General features: G+C 42.3%; 1 protein-coding gene across 1 annotated transcript in view; it reads left to right on the top strand.

Annotated features, from left to right (window-relative positions):
- The window catches only part of LOC120019296 (adhesion G-protein coupled receptor G6-like), a 55242-nt gene that overhangs the window by 8437 nt on the left and 30978 nt on the right, over positions 1-15827 (top strand). The window contains exons 3-5 of the mRNA XM_038962600.1: positions 2212-2559; positions 4680-5282; positions 10496-10561. Coding sequence (XP_038818528.1) covers positions 2212-2559; positions 4680-5282; positions 10496-10561 — 1017 coding nt within the window. The remainder of the gene's footprint in view (positions 1-2211; positions 2560-4679; positions 5283-10495; positions 10562-15827) is intronic.

A 15827-nucleotide genomic window follows, 5' to 3' on the forward strand; every position in this document is an offset into this window, starting at 1 on the left:
TTTCTCCTTAGATCAATCTAGAAACCATTTTGCAAACCCAATCACAACTCCTGAGCTCACAAATGTGCGCCATTGTAACCTTAATTCCCTTTTTACATGTCTCCTATCGATGGCTATCACGGTCATCATTTGCATTGGTGTTACTTCCTCACCACTGTTTGTTCATCTCACTGTCCCTTTGTAGCAGTTTGTGTCATTGTAAAGTCAAATCACAACACCCAATGTCATCCTTCGTATTTCTCTCTGTTTGGGCTTGGCTGGTAAATCACTAGCAATTCTGACTGGTTAAAAGAAGATACCCAGCCACTTTATTACGTCACTTATCTTAGATTTGTGGGACTGTGCCCAGGGTTATGACCCTGATGAATCATAGAGGCAAATGAGAGGGGCTCTCGCTTGCTCTGTCTTTCATCTTTCACTCAAACACTACTAATGAAACCAGTGCACAGCGCCAGTATGCCACATTCAATTATGTTTAGGACGTTAATTGGACTGTTTGGTAATCCCTTACATCCATAAGAATATAATATCTTTCACTTGAAGCACTATAATTGTATCAATCTGTGTTTATTTTGTAGATACATGTGGCTGTTACTTAGTAGCTAGTCTGGCTAGTCTGCCATGATTATCTATCATGTGACATGTATGAGAATGCTTGAGACGTTGTTGGCTGTAATATTTTTTTCTTTGACTAGGCCTCACATATTAGGAGGTGTTTTTAGACAAAGGAACAGCCACTCTATGCTGTAATTCGGTCAGTCTGAGTGAGTGGATTTAGTTTTTAGGGCTCTCTTGACCCTCTCAGCTGAGAAGAGGGCACATGTTGGCAGGTATAACAGTGCCACAGGAGGACCAGGCTGTAATCTGAACCAGCATCAGCCATCCATTGTGGGGTGCATAACACTTCTAATGAGTCGATTTTCTGAAGCAAGAACAACTCTGACCTGGAATCAGGTGATAAACAAAAACGTGTGGTTTTGGTAGGAATTGTTTCCAGTAATTGGAGATTTTGCTCTTACTGTTATAGAGAATTCCCTCGACCCTCTCCAAGGGTAGAATTCTCTGGATTGTTGCCATCCAGGTTTCCTGATCCCTGATTTGATTCAGTTTGTAGAGAAATGACACCGCAAAGGTAGCATTGTTCCTGCCTGTAAGCCATCAGCCACCAGAATCAGAGAGTTAGGCGAGCAAACGAGAACACCCAACATAACCACTGCTGATTTCCATTGTATGGGTTTTGTCCAGGGTTTGGCTTTTGATGTGTAATCCAAATTTTACTGACATTTCATAGAGAAAGACTTACAGTTACAGAACATTTACTGTTGCTCACAATCAAGTTCAAAAGTTGGATCAAGAAGCTTATGGAGAAGAGACAAAAACGATTACTGGCCATATTGAGATTGCGGAATTTAATTCTGTCTTATTAAAGTTCTAGAAGACTGTATTACATAACCGAGTTAAATGACTGTTAACAGTTCTGAAAGAGATCCCGTCATTATGCAGGCTTTATGTGTTTTCTGACTGTACTACTTGTTTGAGTTGCGCTTATGTTTAGATGTCTGCAGACCGCTCTCATTTTTATTCACATTTAATGTTTGTTTATGCTAAATAGAATAGGCGGTCTTGTACTTTGTGTTGGATGCCGATCAAGAACGCCACTTGACCAACTTTAATTGCTCCGCAGTGGGTTTTTGCTCTTGAATGTTTCTGCCCCACTCCAATGTTTGCTATGGTTTTGGCTCACATATTAGACTGGCCTGGGTAAACAGGAGTCATTGTTTTCTGAGTGAAGATTTCTTTCCAGCCTATTAAACATTTTCTCTGCGCATAGTCTTCAGGTTACCTTTAAATCATAGCTTTGGTATTTTATAATCTCAACATACATTTTTTCAACTGCATGTGTAGTATGAGTAGCTTTTTCTACTGACTTACTCCTGAATCTTTGCTACTCCTAATCGAAATCTCCTGTGAGTCTAAACCTGAGATGGTCCCTGTTGTCTGACTCTGTCACTGGTCCACTAACACAGTCTCTCTGACCTCTGACCTTATTACCTGGCCTTGCACTGTTGCACTACTGACCTGACTCCTCCTCCACTGCCTTACTTGTCCCTTGTCCTGTCCTGGTGTCCCCTGGTGTCTCCTGGTGTCTTCCTGTCCTCCCTGGTGCTGGGGTGTAGTAGTGACAACATGTCCCTGTTTTTGGTTCAGCAGTGTTGAGCTGTAGTAACTCCAACTGCGTTGTGGTGCTCAAGGACTCCCAGGGTACATTCAACTCCCCCTGCTACCCACAAGATTACCCCAGTAGTCAGGCCTGCAAGTGGACTCTGCAGGCTCCAGCTGGATTCATTGTGCAAATAACCTTCCTCGACTTTGAGCTTGAGGAGGCCCTTGGGTGCATCTACGACCGCATCATTGTCAACACGGGCAACCAAGATGTTAAGTTTTGTGGCTTAACAGCCAACGGACTGACGCTAAACTCCACCGGCAATGTGATGGAGGTGTCATTTAACTCAGACTTTAGCGTCCAAAAGAAAGGATTCAGTGTCAGTTACAGGCAAGGTATGTTTTAAAGCAGGCAAGCTTTCTTTTCTGTTTACTTACTTCTGTTTTTACAGGTATATTTTTATGGCTATTTTGATTGTTAAGTTTATTATGATTATTATGATTCTTCTTATGTTTGTAGTTTGAATGTTTTTACATGACATTTTCTTCTCTATTTTCAACATGCTTATTTAGATGTTAATGTTTAGCCGTGTCCTATGACTGTTAGCTTCATGGTATTTATAAGTCATTCCCCAAAGAAACATTACGCAAGCATCAAACATCTCCGCCCTTCTACTAACCAAACAGCAACATGGCTCGGGACAAACATGTCTTCCATCCACTATGCTAACTTTAAAAATTACTCTTTTTTCTCTGACACAATGCTGTGCTTCTCCCTTCTATAATATTCCGTTCCCTTTTCTCAAATAGAAAGAACCCTAATAAGCACAGGTGACATGAAATACAATTATTTTGAATTCTCAATATAGTAGTCAGAGAAACCAATGACAGGGTGAGTGAATGATAAAATGTAGTGTTTTATAGTGTTTAGCCTATGCTCAGCTTATAGAATCCCAGTCCAGCCTTTATCTAGGCACCATAAACCCTCCACATCAAAGAGGTACACTAAACGTAATCACACATAGCTCCTCCACCACATTATCCCTTCACATGGCCTAATCAATTCAAATCTCTCCCAGCGTGAATAGAACCTCGTATTCACAACGAGTCCAAGTGTGAATGAAGTGTCAGGGAATGGTACCGTAGCTTTCCAACGCCTTCAAATGTTTCAATAACATTTTCACAACATTTTACTGTGAGAGATTTTCAGCCAGCCATGTTGGAACATGGTATGCTTTGCATTATGCAAGCAATCTTGCTGTGAAACACCAGGGAGGCTAAGGAAAACTGGCATTGGGAGGTTTCCACAATGCTTGGTTCTAGTTGGCTCCTTTGTCGTCGCCAGGCAATGGGTATCAATTTAAAGCATGGACATTAGATGAGTTAGATTGAGTCATTTATACACCGCATCACATTAACCTATATTCTCCCACACCCATCAGTTGGGGTCTAAGCTCCTATTGGGTTTGGGCTCTGTGGTGGTATCCCAACAGGCAGGCGAACCTATTGAACTTGGCTTTCAACCTGTTGGCAGCCCAATGTCCTGACTGGAGCTCTGGAATCATATGACGTTGTCACAGTAAGCCCTGGTCTTTCCGTACGGCTTGCAAAGCAGATCGGAGATCAACAACACAAACAAAGCCCTGCAGGACATCAAAAAGGGCCTCTCAGCTGTGTCAAATCCTGATACCACATTCAAAGCTGAGCTGTGTTTTTCCATTCCAAATTGGCTGTCACTCTGGCAATGGGATGGCCAACAGCAACAAACCCGCCGACCAAATCTGAGCTTCATTAAATGAAATGTCAGAAAGTATGGCATGAGCATATGTACATTTAAAAAGGAATAGAACACTATTCTTCCTGTTGAAAAGCCTCATTGACTGGTGGGAATGTGGAAATGGAGTGCTGGTTGACATTTAATCTTAGTGATAAGAGGTAGGCCTGAGATGTTAGAAGCTGAGGTCCCTGCCTAACTGGCACCGTTCATCCTCTGGGCTGTGGAACACTGTCTGGAGTCAAACAATGATGATGTGGAAACGGTGTCTCGTTAGATGCAAATAGTGAATAATGACAGACAGCAGGAGAGTGACAAATGAGATTTATTCAACCTGTAGCCTTTGGATTCACACAGCATGAATTGGCCTGATAATTTGTTTTGAAGTCAATCAGAGTATGACTGTATAGCAATAATGGCAGGTAAGTGGTGTGTTTACCCAGACATACTGTATGTTATTAGTCGCATCGGGCTTTAGACAAGATGTCCTGTACAGTTTGTTAGAGCCCCTGGTTCTACTGAACATCTGACAGTCATCTAATGCAGTGGTTCCCAACTCCAATCCAGGAGAACCACAGTGCTGGTCTTTGTTCCAGCCCAGCACTAACATTGATTCAACTGATCAAAGGCTTATGATTAGTTGATGACTTGATTGGTTGAATCAGGTGGTTGTGAGTCCTTAGGCCTGTATTTGAACAACACTTTGTTCTCTAATGCTCTTCTTTCTACCTGTGTGCTGTAGTTGCCGTGGCGCTAAGGAACCAGAAGGTCACAGTGTCCAACGGCGCAGGCAAAGTGGTCCAAGTCTCCAACTTGGTGACCATACCTACCCTTCAGCAGTTCACCGTGTGCTTCGAGATAGCCCAGCCCAACCAAAAGAGCAAGGAGACTATCTTCTCTTACACCTGGCAAGAGAACAGCAGTGGTGAAGAAGCCCTCAGCTTCGGAAATAACCAGGATGGAGTGGCGCTGGTCATGAGTAACGAGACATGTCTGCTAGACTCTATCCTCAACGCCTCGGACTTCACTTCCACCATGAAGCAATTCTGTCTCACGTGGGCCTCCACCACAGGCAAAGTGACCCTCTACTACAACAGCAACTACAGGGTCAAGACCTGCTCCAACACGATTGGGCGCTCGGTGGGGGCTGGGGGGCTCTTCAGGCTGGGGTCCCATAGCAGCTTTGATGGGACCATCTATAACTTCCGCCTGTGGGATTACGCCATGGACATGAGACAGCTGGTCGCCCTTACCTGTGACGCCGTCGGCAACGTCATCGACTGGGACAACAGCTTCTGGGACATCCCCTCTTCACTGGCACAGACGGACAGCACACTGAGCTGCAGTAAGTATTCCAATATAGTCATCCTCAACACACTGGTCTATTGTATTTATGATTACTGATTTCCAGTCAGCAGAACTTCTGAAAATAATAATTGTTATTATTCAAAAGAGTTTGACTGACAATAGTCTTTATGTTGTTATTGGGACAATTTCATGGTTCGTTAGTAAGAGTTAATGCATACCAGTTATGAGAGTGACGAAAATGACATCAAAATCCTTAGTAACTCAAACAGTCCAAGGTTATCTAAACTGCTTAGGGAGATGAAAGCAGCAGGACAAAGATATGCTCGATGTCTCTAACAATGATAGTATTAGGAATCTGTTTGTAGCGATAGGAGGGTAGCCACAGCGAAGGAGCCAAGGGTGTCGGTGTATGTCTGCCCAACCGCCCGGAGCCGACTAGAAAATGGTGCTGTGTGTGGTTTAGCTGGGGAAAGTATGAAGTGCAGAATCATGCATTTCTCCAACCCATTATAAGGCTCACAGGAACACACACACATAGGCCCCATGGCTGAGGAAACTTTTTACCTAGCCCCATTCCTAAAACACTATCTGCTCTGCCACAGCTTTGGCCTGAGAGCTTGTGAAAGAGAGGGGTGTTCAGAGGACTTTTAAGACCAAATGGTAGGAGTTCCCTTCCCAGTGCTAAGCTCTCCCTTTCACAGAGGTGCACAGAGAAATATGCCTGTCTCTCTGAACATTAGCTCGCTCTGTGTTAGTCTTGGAACTGCTCATGGGCGTGGATGATCTGGAACAACCAACTCCCCTTGGGTACTCTTTGAGTTTACATCTCTGCTGCTGCTCCAGTTGAAAATCATACATACCAGATGTTAAAACCGACAGGCTAGTTCTACTATACTGTACACTGTTTAGAGGAGTAGGGGAAACAATATACTGTTGTTAGGGCTGTGACGGTCATGGAATGTTGGATGACGGTAATTTGCCAGCCAAATGACCGTGGTCACTGTCATATCCGTTTGAATAGCAAAAAAATATATAATCATTTAAAAAATATATGTTCTACTTTGGTCTTGACGGCATGTGCCGCCATAGAAGTATAATTCATAATTTGGGCGTCCCCATTCTAGTCAATGATGTCATAATGGGTGGATTGGTGGCCATCCCGAGTGTACCCATAGGAGCAAAGCAGGAAGTAAAAGCAGGAAATGTACCCATCATGTGTGCTGTGATTTGTTGATTCAACTGACATTACAAAAACTACACTCAATCGCATGAGCCATCAGTTCGCATCAGTTAACATCATTTGAATGAACATTCTACATTTCAGCAAGGAGCAACAAAGTTTCATCAAAGATGATATATTATATTGACAAGATTGCCGGATGACCGCTCTAGAAATGGAAATACATGCTCTCAATGATTTAAGGCAGGCGAGATCAGGTGGGACCACTCTAGCCAATGAGAGGACAGATACACGTGTGAACAACAGGCAAAACGAAGTAATTTTTCTCAAAGTTGCCAGAATGCCACGTGCATCCACTTACAGTATATCAGTACATTTGTGACAGCCTAAACATTACGAAATGTATATTCATTCATATAAGCCTCAAGTAAGTCATAGACCTCCATACAAAAAAGGGGCTTATCTCACGCAGACAGATTTTGGGTGGAGTAAATCCTCTCGCTTCGCCTTTTCCTCTCTGATTTCATCAAGTTCTTAAGAGTCCATGTTACTGCAGAAACGGACTCAACCGCACTAATGCCCCGCCACCTGTCTTCAGTCAGCTGTTCATTTCACAAAAAAATAACAAAATAAGCGGTTATGACGGTTATTTATTTTCATGACAGTCTTTTTTCATAACCGTCGGTTACACGGTTATATTGTAATTGTGCCAGCTCTAACTGTTGTTTGAGTATTGTCGTGGAAATTCTTACACAGGGACAGTCGAAGTCAATCTTAATGAATCATTGTTTATTTGTCAGCGCGCTGGAGAGGTTCCAACCAACTCAATGCACCATAGTACACATGTCAATCAGGAGCTCTGCCTGGGCAGACCCAGCAGTTGTCTTATATTAGCTCTATACACAGTGAAATTATAGTTGCATGATTTAGCATAATTAATTAATCATTACAGTTTTGTTTCATTCATGTAACAGACCAACACCTCACAAGGCTTCTTCTCTCTAAGCCGAGACCTTGAATCTGAGATATCTTTCGTTCGTTCTCAAAACAAGGTCTGGGCGTACTGCCAAATTGCAGCTACTGATAGTGAGGATTTGTACAGTCGCCACTTGCATGAACACAGAAATTGGTTTATAAAACAGCACATGAATAGAACACAGAAATGAGTTATAAGAGAAGCACAAACATTAGTAGCGGACTAAACTCCCCTCCATGGTGAAGGAAGTTTCGGAGGGGAGCAGAGACAAGGCTTTGTGGAATTCAGCTCCAACTACATCGCCAAAGGTTAATACTTCAAAAAATGTAAATTATGAAATACCCACTGTAGTTGTATGCCTTTCTTTGTTTGCTGAAATACATACTTTTTCTATAAACGTTAGTCAAATACAACCACTGACCGTTTGCTCATTGCTGTTGCTCTAAGATGGCAACTCAGCGCAAAAACACATGTGCCAATTGAATCTCAACAAGGAAACTGTTGCAACCCCGGTTAAAGGAAGCGGGTTATTTTTAGTTCTTGCAAAGATAAACTCGACAGTATAAAGCATTAACATCACGAAGATGGTTATTTCCAACATGACAGCGGATTCAACATAGCCTGTTCCAAGCTGAGTTCATCTGCACCCTCTCAAAGGTTGAATACCCTGGCCAACAACCAATGAGGACCTGCCAGTTAAGCTATGCGTATCCAATCAGATACATGTTTCCAATATCACGCACTGAACACGCGCATACTATTTTAACCAGATGTGCATAATAACATGCTGCTTATCTCTCAAACTCTACAGAAACAGTCAGTGGTTATATTTAATTAATATATATTGAAAAGGTATGGATTTCAGCAAACAAAGAAAGGGACGCAACTACAGAGGACAAACATAGGTAAATAGTAAGAATTTCATAATTTACATTTTTTTAAAGTATTGACCTTGGGCAAATCAATGTAGTCTGAGCTGAATTCCAAAAAGCCCGGTCTCCGCTCCACGAAGTCGGTGGAGTTCATCAGAAACTTCCTTCACCAAGGAACGGAGTTTAGTCCTTGTGTCCTTGTTTGTCTTTACATAAACACCTCCATGTTTCATTGTGGTCCATTAGATTATTAAACATGTATTAACTTATTAATTAGTCAATAAATGCTTTGCTCTGCCCACATGAGTTTGTTTACATGTCACTGGCTGATGCAGCTGCTGCTTAATAATTGCCTGTGTCTGATTGCTACGATACCTACTAATGTCAAGTCTTCTCTTTACAGTCTGTTTCCCACATTGCATACACTTAACAACGGCTGCTCCATCTAGTGGTGAGTGTGCTGCTAACAACCTGATTGCTTCGTGAAAGCTGCTTGCTTGAGTACCATGCAAGAGGATGCATGTGAAATACGGTGCTAACCACTATAAAGTGTAGACTTTAGGTTTCCCAGGAAACAGAGAGTTGCATTAGTCATATTATGGATTCACTTTTTACCAAGCCTCTGGACGTAACATGTCAATGATACATTCTAAGTTTGATTCATCTACAGTCAATATGCCAAATCTATACACAAATAGACGATTACTTAGTCTTGTGTCATGCATCGAAAGCCTCCATTCAAGACCAACCAGGTAAAGTTATAAGTGTTTTTTTGCTTGCAGACTTTGTGTCGTGACATAACAAGGCTCTTCTGCATGACGCAAGTCGACCAGCAGTGATACTCTTGCTTATTGTCCGTCCGTCCTTGCTTTGAATAACATCAATGTACTGTATCTGTCTGCCTCATCTTTCCAGGGCTTCTCATGCTGGAAGAACATTTACTTTTTACAAGACCAGACAGTGACTTCTTAGGAACTAGCATGTAAAACCCCCCCTGTACACTGTGAACGTCAGTTTAGGCCTATGATGTTGGCAGGAGGCTGAGGGGCCCAAACTTTAGTTTAGGTAGTCTGGTTGGTAGTCTGGTGGCGCGCAAAGCTATAGCTGTAGTCTACCTGGGGTAAACTAGCTCTGGGCTAATTATCAGGCTTGTGAAGAGGACTGGCCCAGTGAAGCTCTTTGGGTCTCCTTTCATCTCTCTGTGAGGTCAGTGGGGGAGTGACTGTCTGCATGGCTACACTCTGTCAGAGATCCATTACCCGCTGAGTCTTCACATTCCTCACAGTCCTGGCCCAGGCACGATGTGGTAGTTTAGTCTTGTGGGTCTACTAGTTCAGATATATGGAATAGCACTAGCCATTCATCCACATCCCCTAAAGGCACAAGATCTTTTGGGTGGGAGTTATGGGTACTGGCCTGGGAGTGACAAGTGAGACTAGTTTCTTAAGTTTCACTTCAATGATTACAACTCAGCAGTGCATGAGGTAATAGTTGAAGATTGAAGACTGGAATCCACGGTCCACCAGAACAATGGTTCACTGGACCATAGTACAGTCCCAATAATGACAACTCACATCCACTAACTGATATTAAAGATGCCCTCTCTCTCCTCTGACAAGTCATTACTTTTCATTGCCAGCGATTATCATAATTATTAGCCATGTCCATCGAGTCCAGGTGGGTCTGTCTTGCAGTGTTCTGCTCTGAACACTTTTGTGTACAACAGCATTAGCAAAAATGTGAGGGGGGGCAAACAAAGCAGCATTCATCGCTGTATCACAAAGTGCTGCATATTTTATACGACAGAGGAGGTGTTGGCGGTAGGAATGGGCACAGCTTCAGAACAGTGGATAAAAGATCAAACTCCCTGCCCTTTTCAACAAGATGACAAATATTCAGGCTCATGAAATTCCAACATTTATTTGGCAGATCATACTGAATATTTATTAAGATTTCTGGGTCCCATACCAGCCTGAGAGCATGTAGCTAGCTGAGCTGAGCAGCTGCTGAGAATACTGTCAATCCTGTTACAATGGAGGTACCTAATTCCCAGGGCCGAAGTCGTGCCAAATCTTTATTTTTCATGAATTTATCATGTGTGGGATTGTACTGATATTAATATAAAACTGCATAGAGTTGTTTAGGTTCTCTTTAACCTCTTACCATTGGAAATGCTGTTGATAATGGTGATTTAACATGTTTATTTCCAATCCACTTTGAAGGTACCTCTGTACCCGTCAATACATCACAGACCACCAGCTGTGCCTCTCCTGGACTGGGCTGCCCAGGTAGGAAACCAATGACTGTTACACATGTCAATAATTTACAACAGACCGTACAATGGTTATTAAGCACCCCCCAATCATACACTATCATTCTTATTAAATACGAGTTCATATTGATTAACAACCAACAGACATACCATTTTACCCATCTCACCTCTAATATGTGTTTGTGTGTTATCTCCCTTTTTCTCTTTTATTCATCATATTATCTTAGACATATTGACATACAGTATGCCATCATGTTAATAGGCACACGGTACATCAGTCTTTCTCCTCAACGTCACTTTGCAGTCTTGACCACGGTATCAATTCCATAACATGACTTTGACGTCATTTTATGCAGTCTTTGTGAAAAAACGACACCTTTAGTGTATCAACCCACTATCTCATTCACCCAGTAGTGTGTACACTGGAAACAAAACTCTCTATACCCATTCACCCAGTAGTGTGTACACTGGAAACATACTCTCTGTACCCGTTCACCCAGTAGTGTGTACACTGGAAACATACTCTCTGTACCCATTCACCCAGTAGTGTGTACACTGGAAACATACTCTCTGTACCCATTCACCCAGTAGTGTGTACACTGGAAACATACTCTCTGTACCCATTCACCCAGTAGTGTGTACACTGGAAACATACTCTCTGTACCCGTTCACCCAGTAGTGTGTACACTGGAAACATACTCTCTGTACCCATTCACCCAGTAGTGCGTACACTGGAAACATACTCTCTGTACCCATTCACCCAGTAGTGTGTACACTGGAAACACACTCTCTGTACCCTGGTCTCCTTGTTAAGGGACCCTCCAAACCTTGTCATTTGCCATAAAGCTTCCAAATTCAACTGAAGAACCATGAGAAGTAGACCTTCCATTCCGTGGGGAGAGAGAGGGAGTAGCGGGGAGGGAGGGAATGGGGAAATTAGTGTTCCTGTCTAGTTTGACCCCTGTTCTGGATGAGGTCGCAGCTGCAGAGATGATGCAAGGTTTATGGCCTCTGCTCTTCATAGACATCAGCCACAAATGCATGTTGACTGATAAGAGACACTTCCCCAAAAGTAGGTTCTCTCCCGGCGAGCAAATCTATTAAGCGCTGTGAGATGATGGATTTAGACAGCTATTTGAAGGTTAACTCTTATATGCTTTGCTTACGAGAAAGAAAGACCCCTGTGACAGACTTTGCTGTAGAATCAACAAGGTGATTGGATCGAAATAAATGAGACTAGGAAGGAAGAGGGTGACCTCTTTAAGACCAGCACTGTGGCTTATGATGGCCCAGAATATACAGTTGAAGTCGGAAGTTTACATACACCTTAGCCAAATACATTTAAACTCAGTTTTTCACAATTCCTGACATTTAATCCTCGTAAAGAATCACCACTTTATTTTAAGAATGTGAAATGTCAGAATAATAGTAGAGAGAATGATTTATTTCAGCTTTTATTTCTTTCATCACATTCCCAGTGGGTCAGAAGTTTACATACACTCAATTAGTATTTGGTAGCATTGCCTTTAAATTGTTTAACTTGGGTCAAACGTTTCGGGTAGCCTTCCACAAGCTTCCCACAATGAGTTTGGTGAATTTTGGCTCATTCCTCCTGACAGAGCTGGTGTAACTGAGTCAGGTTTGTAGGCCTCCTTGCTTGCACACACTTTTTCAGTTCTGCCCACACATTTTTCTATGGGATTGAGGTCAGGGCTTTGTGATGGCCACTCCAATACCTTGACTTTGTTGTCCTTAAGCCATTTTGCCACAACTTTGAAGGTATGCTTGGGGTCATTGTCCATTTGGAAGACCCATTTGCGATCAAGCTTTAACTTCCTGACTGATGTCTTGAGATGTTGCTTCAATATATCCATACAATTTTCCTTCCTCATGATGCCATCTATTTTGTGAAGTGCACCAGCCCCTCCTGCAGCAAAGCACCCTCACCCCATGATGCTGCCACCCCCGTGCTTCACGGTTGGGATGATGTTCTTTGGCTTGCAAGCCTCCCCCTTTTTCCTCCAAACATAACGATGGTCATTATGACCAAACAGTTCTATTTTGTTTCATCAGACCAGAGGACAATTCTCCAAAAAGTACGATCTTTGTCCCCATGTGCAGTTGCAAACCGTAGTCTGGCTTTTTTATGGCGGTTTTGTAGCAGTGGCTTCTTCCTTGCTGAGCGGCCTTTCAGGTTATGTCGATATAGGACTTGTTTAACTGTGGATATAGATACTTTTGTACCTGTTTCCTCCAGCATCTTCACAAGGTCCTTTGCTGTTGTTCTGGGACTGATTTGCACTTTTCACACCAAAGTACGTTCATCTCTGTTCAAATATTTTGTATTGAACACAAGAATGGTGTATAGGTATAAAAGACAAGTATGCAATTCTTATCTAAACATAAAAGAGCAGACAGAAACAACAAGACCCAGAGTTCTGGGTACAAAACAAATATTACAAAACAAGACATACAGAACAAGGACAGGTAGAAAGAAAGAGGGTAGATGTCCCCCCCTCCATCCCCCCAACTGCTCGGGTGCCGGGGCAAGCACATGCTGCCCAAAGGTAGATTAAAATATTACAATTGAGAGTGCGTTAAAATGTACAAATTCACAGCGCCGACTGGTCCAAGTAAGAGAGGAAAGGCTGCCAGATTTGTTCAAATGTTGATCATTTATTGTTCAGATTATATCTAATTCTTTCAAAGTGTACAGTGTTTACCAATTCGCTGAGCCATAATTTGGTAGAGGGAACTTCCCTCCTTTTCCAAAACAACAAGATTAATTTCTTTGCCGAAATGAGACTGTAAGAGATTAGTTGTTTTGGGGGGTTGGTTAATCCGTTTAGGGAATCAGACACTCCCAGGATTATCAGAAGCGGGTCTGGGTCAATTGAAGTCTCCAGAACTTCAGAGAGGATCCTAAAAATTCCACACCAATAACCATACAAGTTAGAGCATAGGGCAAAGCAGTGGAGTAGTGTACCCTGCGCAGCCTGACATTTATCACACATAGGGGATGTATCAGGAAATATCCTATGCAGTTTGGTTTTGGAATAGTGTAATCTGTGTAATACCTTGAATTGTCTGGAGTTAATTGAGCAGGTGTGGATATACTCCAAGCCATCTTCCCAGTCTGCCACAGAAATGTCAGTCCCTAGTTCTTCCTCCCATTTTTCCTTAAAGGCATCTGTAGAAGGTATGCTAACAGATTGAAAAGCGTCATATAGACGAGATATCAGTTTGTCTGAGGTGGGGCATATTTTTATGCATCCGTCAAACATGGAAGGTTTAGCATTCCCAAATGTTGGGAGGTGTTTTCTAACATAGTCTCTAATTTGTAGGTATCTGAAAAAGTTACTTCTGGGAAGATTATAAATTTCCCTCAGCAACTCAAAGGAGGCAAAGGTCCCTTCTATATATAGATCCCCTATGGTATTTATCCCTAGCTCTCCCCATCGCTCAAAAGTGTTGTCAAGGTTAGAGGGGGCAAAGGAGGGATTCCTCGCAACAGGGAGCATGAATGATATTGGTCTAAGGTCAAAGTGGACTTTAATTTACTTCCAGATCCGGATTGTGCTATGTATAATAGGATTGTTACTATAAAGTGACATCTCCAGATTGACAGGCGACAAAATCACAGTGCCAATAGAGAAGGGGTGACACTCCTCACGCTCCATACTAAGCCAGCTGGATGACAGAGGTGCGTCATCCAGCAAAAATGTAACAGCGCGGAGGTTAGCGGCCCAATAGTAAAATATAAAATTTGGGAGAGACAATCCTCCTTCCATCTTGGATTTACAGAGGTGTTTTTTACCTATCCTGTGTGTTTTATAATCCCAGATGAATGGATTGATAATTGAGTCCAGTTGTTTATGAAAGGACTTAGGTATGAATACTGGGATGTTCTGGTATAGGTAGAGCAGTTGTGGGACGAAGACCATTTTAATGGCAATAATTCTTCCGAGCAGGGAAATTGGGAGTGTTCTCCAAAATTGTATGTTTGTCTTGAGTTTTTGCATCAGAGAGGGGAAATTCTCTTTAAATAGTGAGGAGTATTGTTTGGTAACTACAATTCCTAGGTAGGTAAAGTTTTCTGAAGATAACTTAACTGGAAGATATTCTAGCCAAGAGGTGTTTTGCAACCGTATGTGAATTAATTCGCTCTTGATCCTGTTTATTCTGTAACCCGAGAAGGTACCAAACAAATTAATCACATCAAGAATGGCTGGGATACTAGTTTGAGGTTCTGTTACATAGAGGAGAATGTCATCTGCGTATATGGAAATCTTTTTTAGAGTATCTTTAGTATTATAGCCGTGTATTGCTGCATGAGATCTGATCGCCTGAGCGAGAGGTTCAATAATTAGAGCAAAGAGCATAGGCGACAGCGCACAACCCTGCCTTGTCCCTCTATAAAGGTTAAATCAGGGCGACAATGATTGGTTAGTGAGTATTCTCGCACAGGGGTTCCTATATAAAAGCTGGATCCAATTTATGAACCCATCTCCAATATTACATTTCTGTAGGACCTTGAATAGATAGGACCACTCAACTTGGTCAAAGGTATTTTTGGCATCAAGAGATATAACGGCAAGGTCCACGTTAGGTAACCTCTGAGAATACATAATGTTGAAGAGGCGCTGTTAGGAATAAAGCCGGTCTGGTCCGAATGGACCAATTTGCCAATTAAAGTGCTAAGCCTGTTAGCCAGAGTTTTTGCTAAAATGTTTTGGTCTGTATTAAGGAGAGATATTGGTCTATGACCCTACCTCTTCTGGATCTTCACCCTTCTTATGTATAATTGTAATGAACGCCTCATCCAAAGTAGGTAGGAGAGCTCCATCCCCATGGCCTGAACCAACATTTTGTGCAGGTAGGGAGAGAGCATGTTGCTGAATGTGTTATAGAATTTACCAGGGTATCCATCTGGGCCCGGGGTCTTGCCACTCTTTAGAGATGTAATTGTTTCTCGAATTTCTCCAAGAGATATTTCCTTATTCAGGAAGTTAGAATCTTCCTGGTTCAAGGCAGGGAGATTACAGTCCTCCAAAAAGTTTTGCATAATTAAGGGGTTAGGATCCGCTTTAGATGTATATAGAGTCTCGTAAAACTGACGGGATCTGTCATTGATGTTTTTGGGAAAGAGAGTATTTCCCCAGATGCAGATTTAACTTTGTGAATCATTCGGTCACTCACATTTTTTCGAAGTTGTCTGGCGAGTAATTTGTGTGGTTTGTCACCAAACTCAAAGTATTTTTGCTTGGCATAGAGAAAAGATT

Source organism: Salvelinus namaycush, chromosome 24 (assembly GCF_016432855.1).
Source record: "Salvelinus namaycush isolate Seneca chromosome 24, SaNama_1.0, whole genome shotgun sequence".
NCBI lineage: Eukaryota > Metazoa > Chordata > Actinopteri > Salmoniformes > Salmonidae > Salvelinus > Salvelinus namaycush.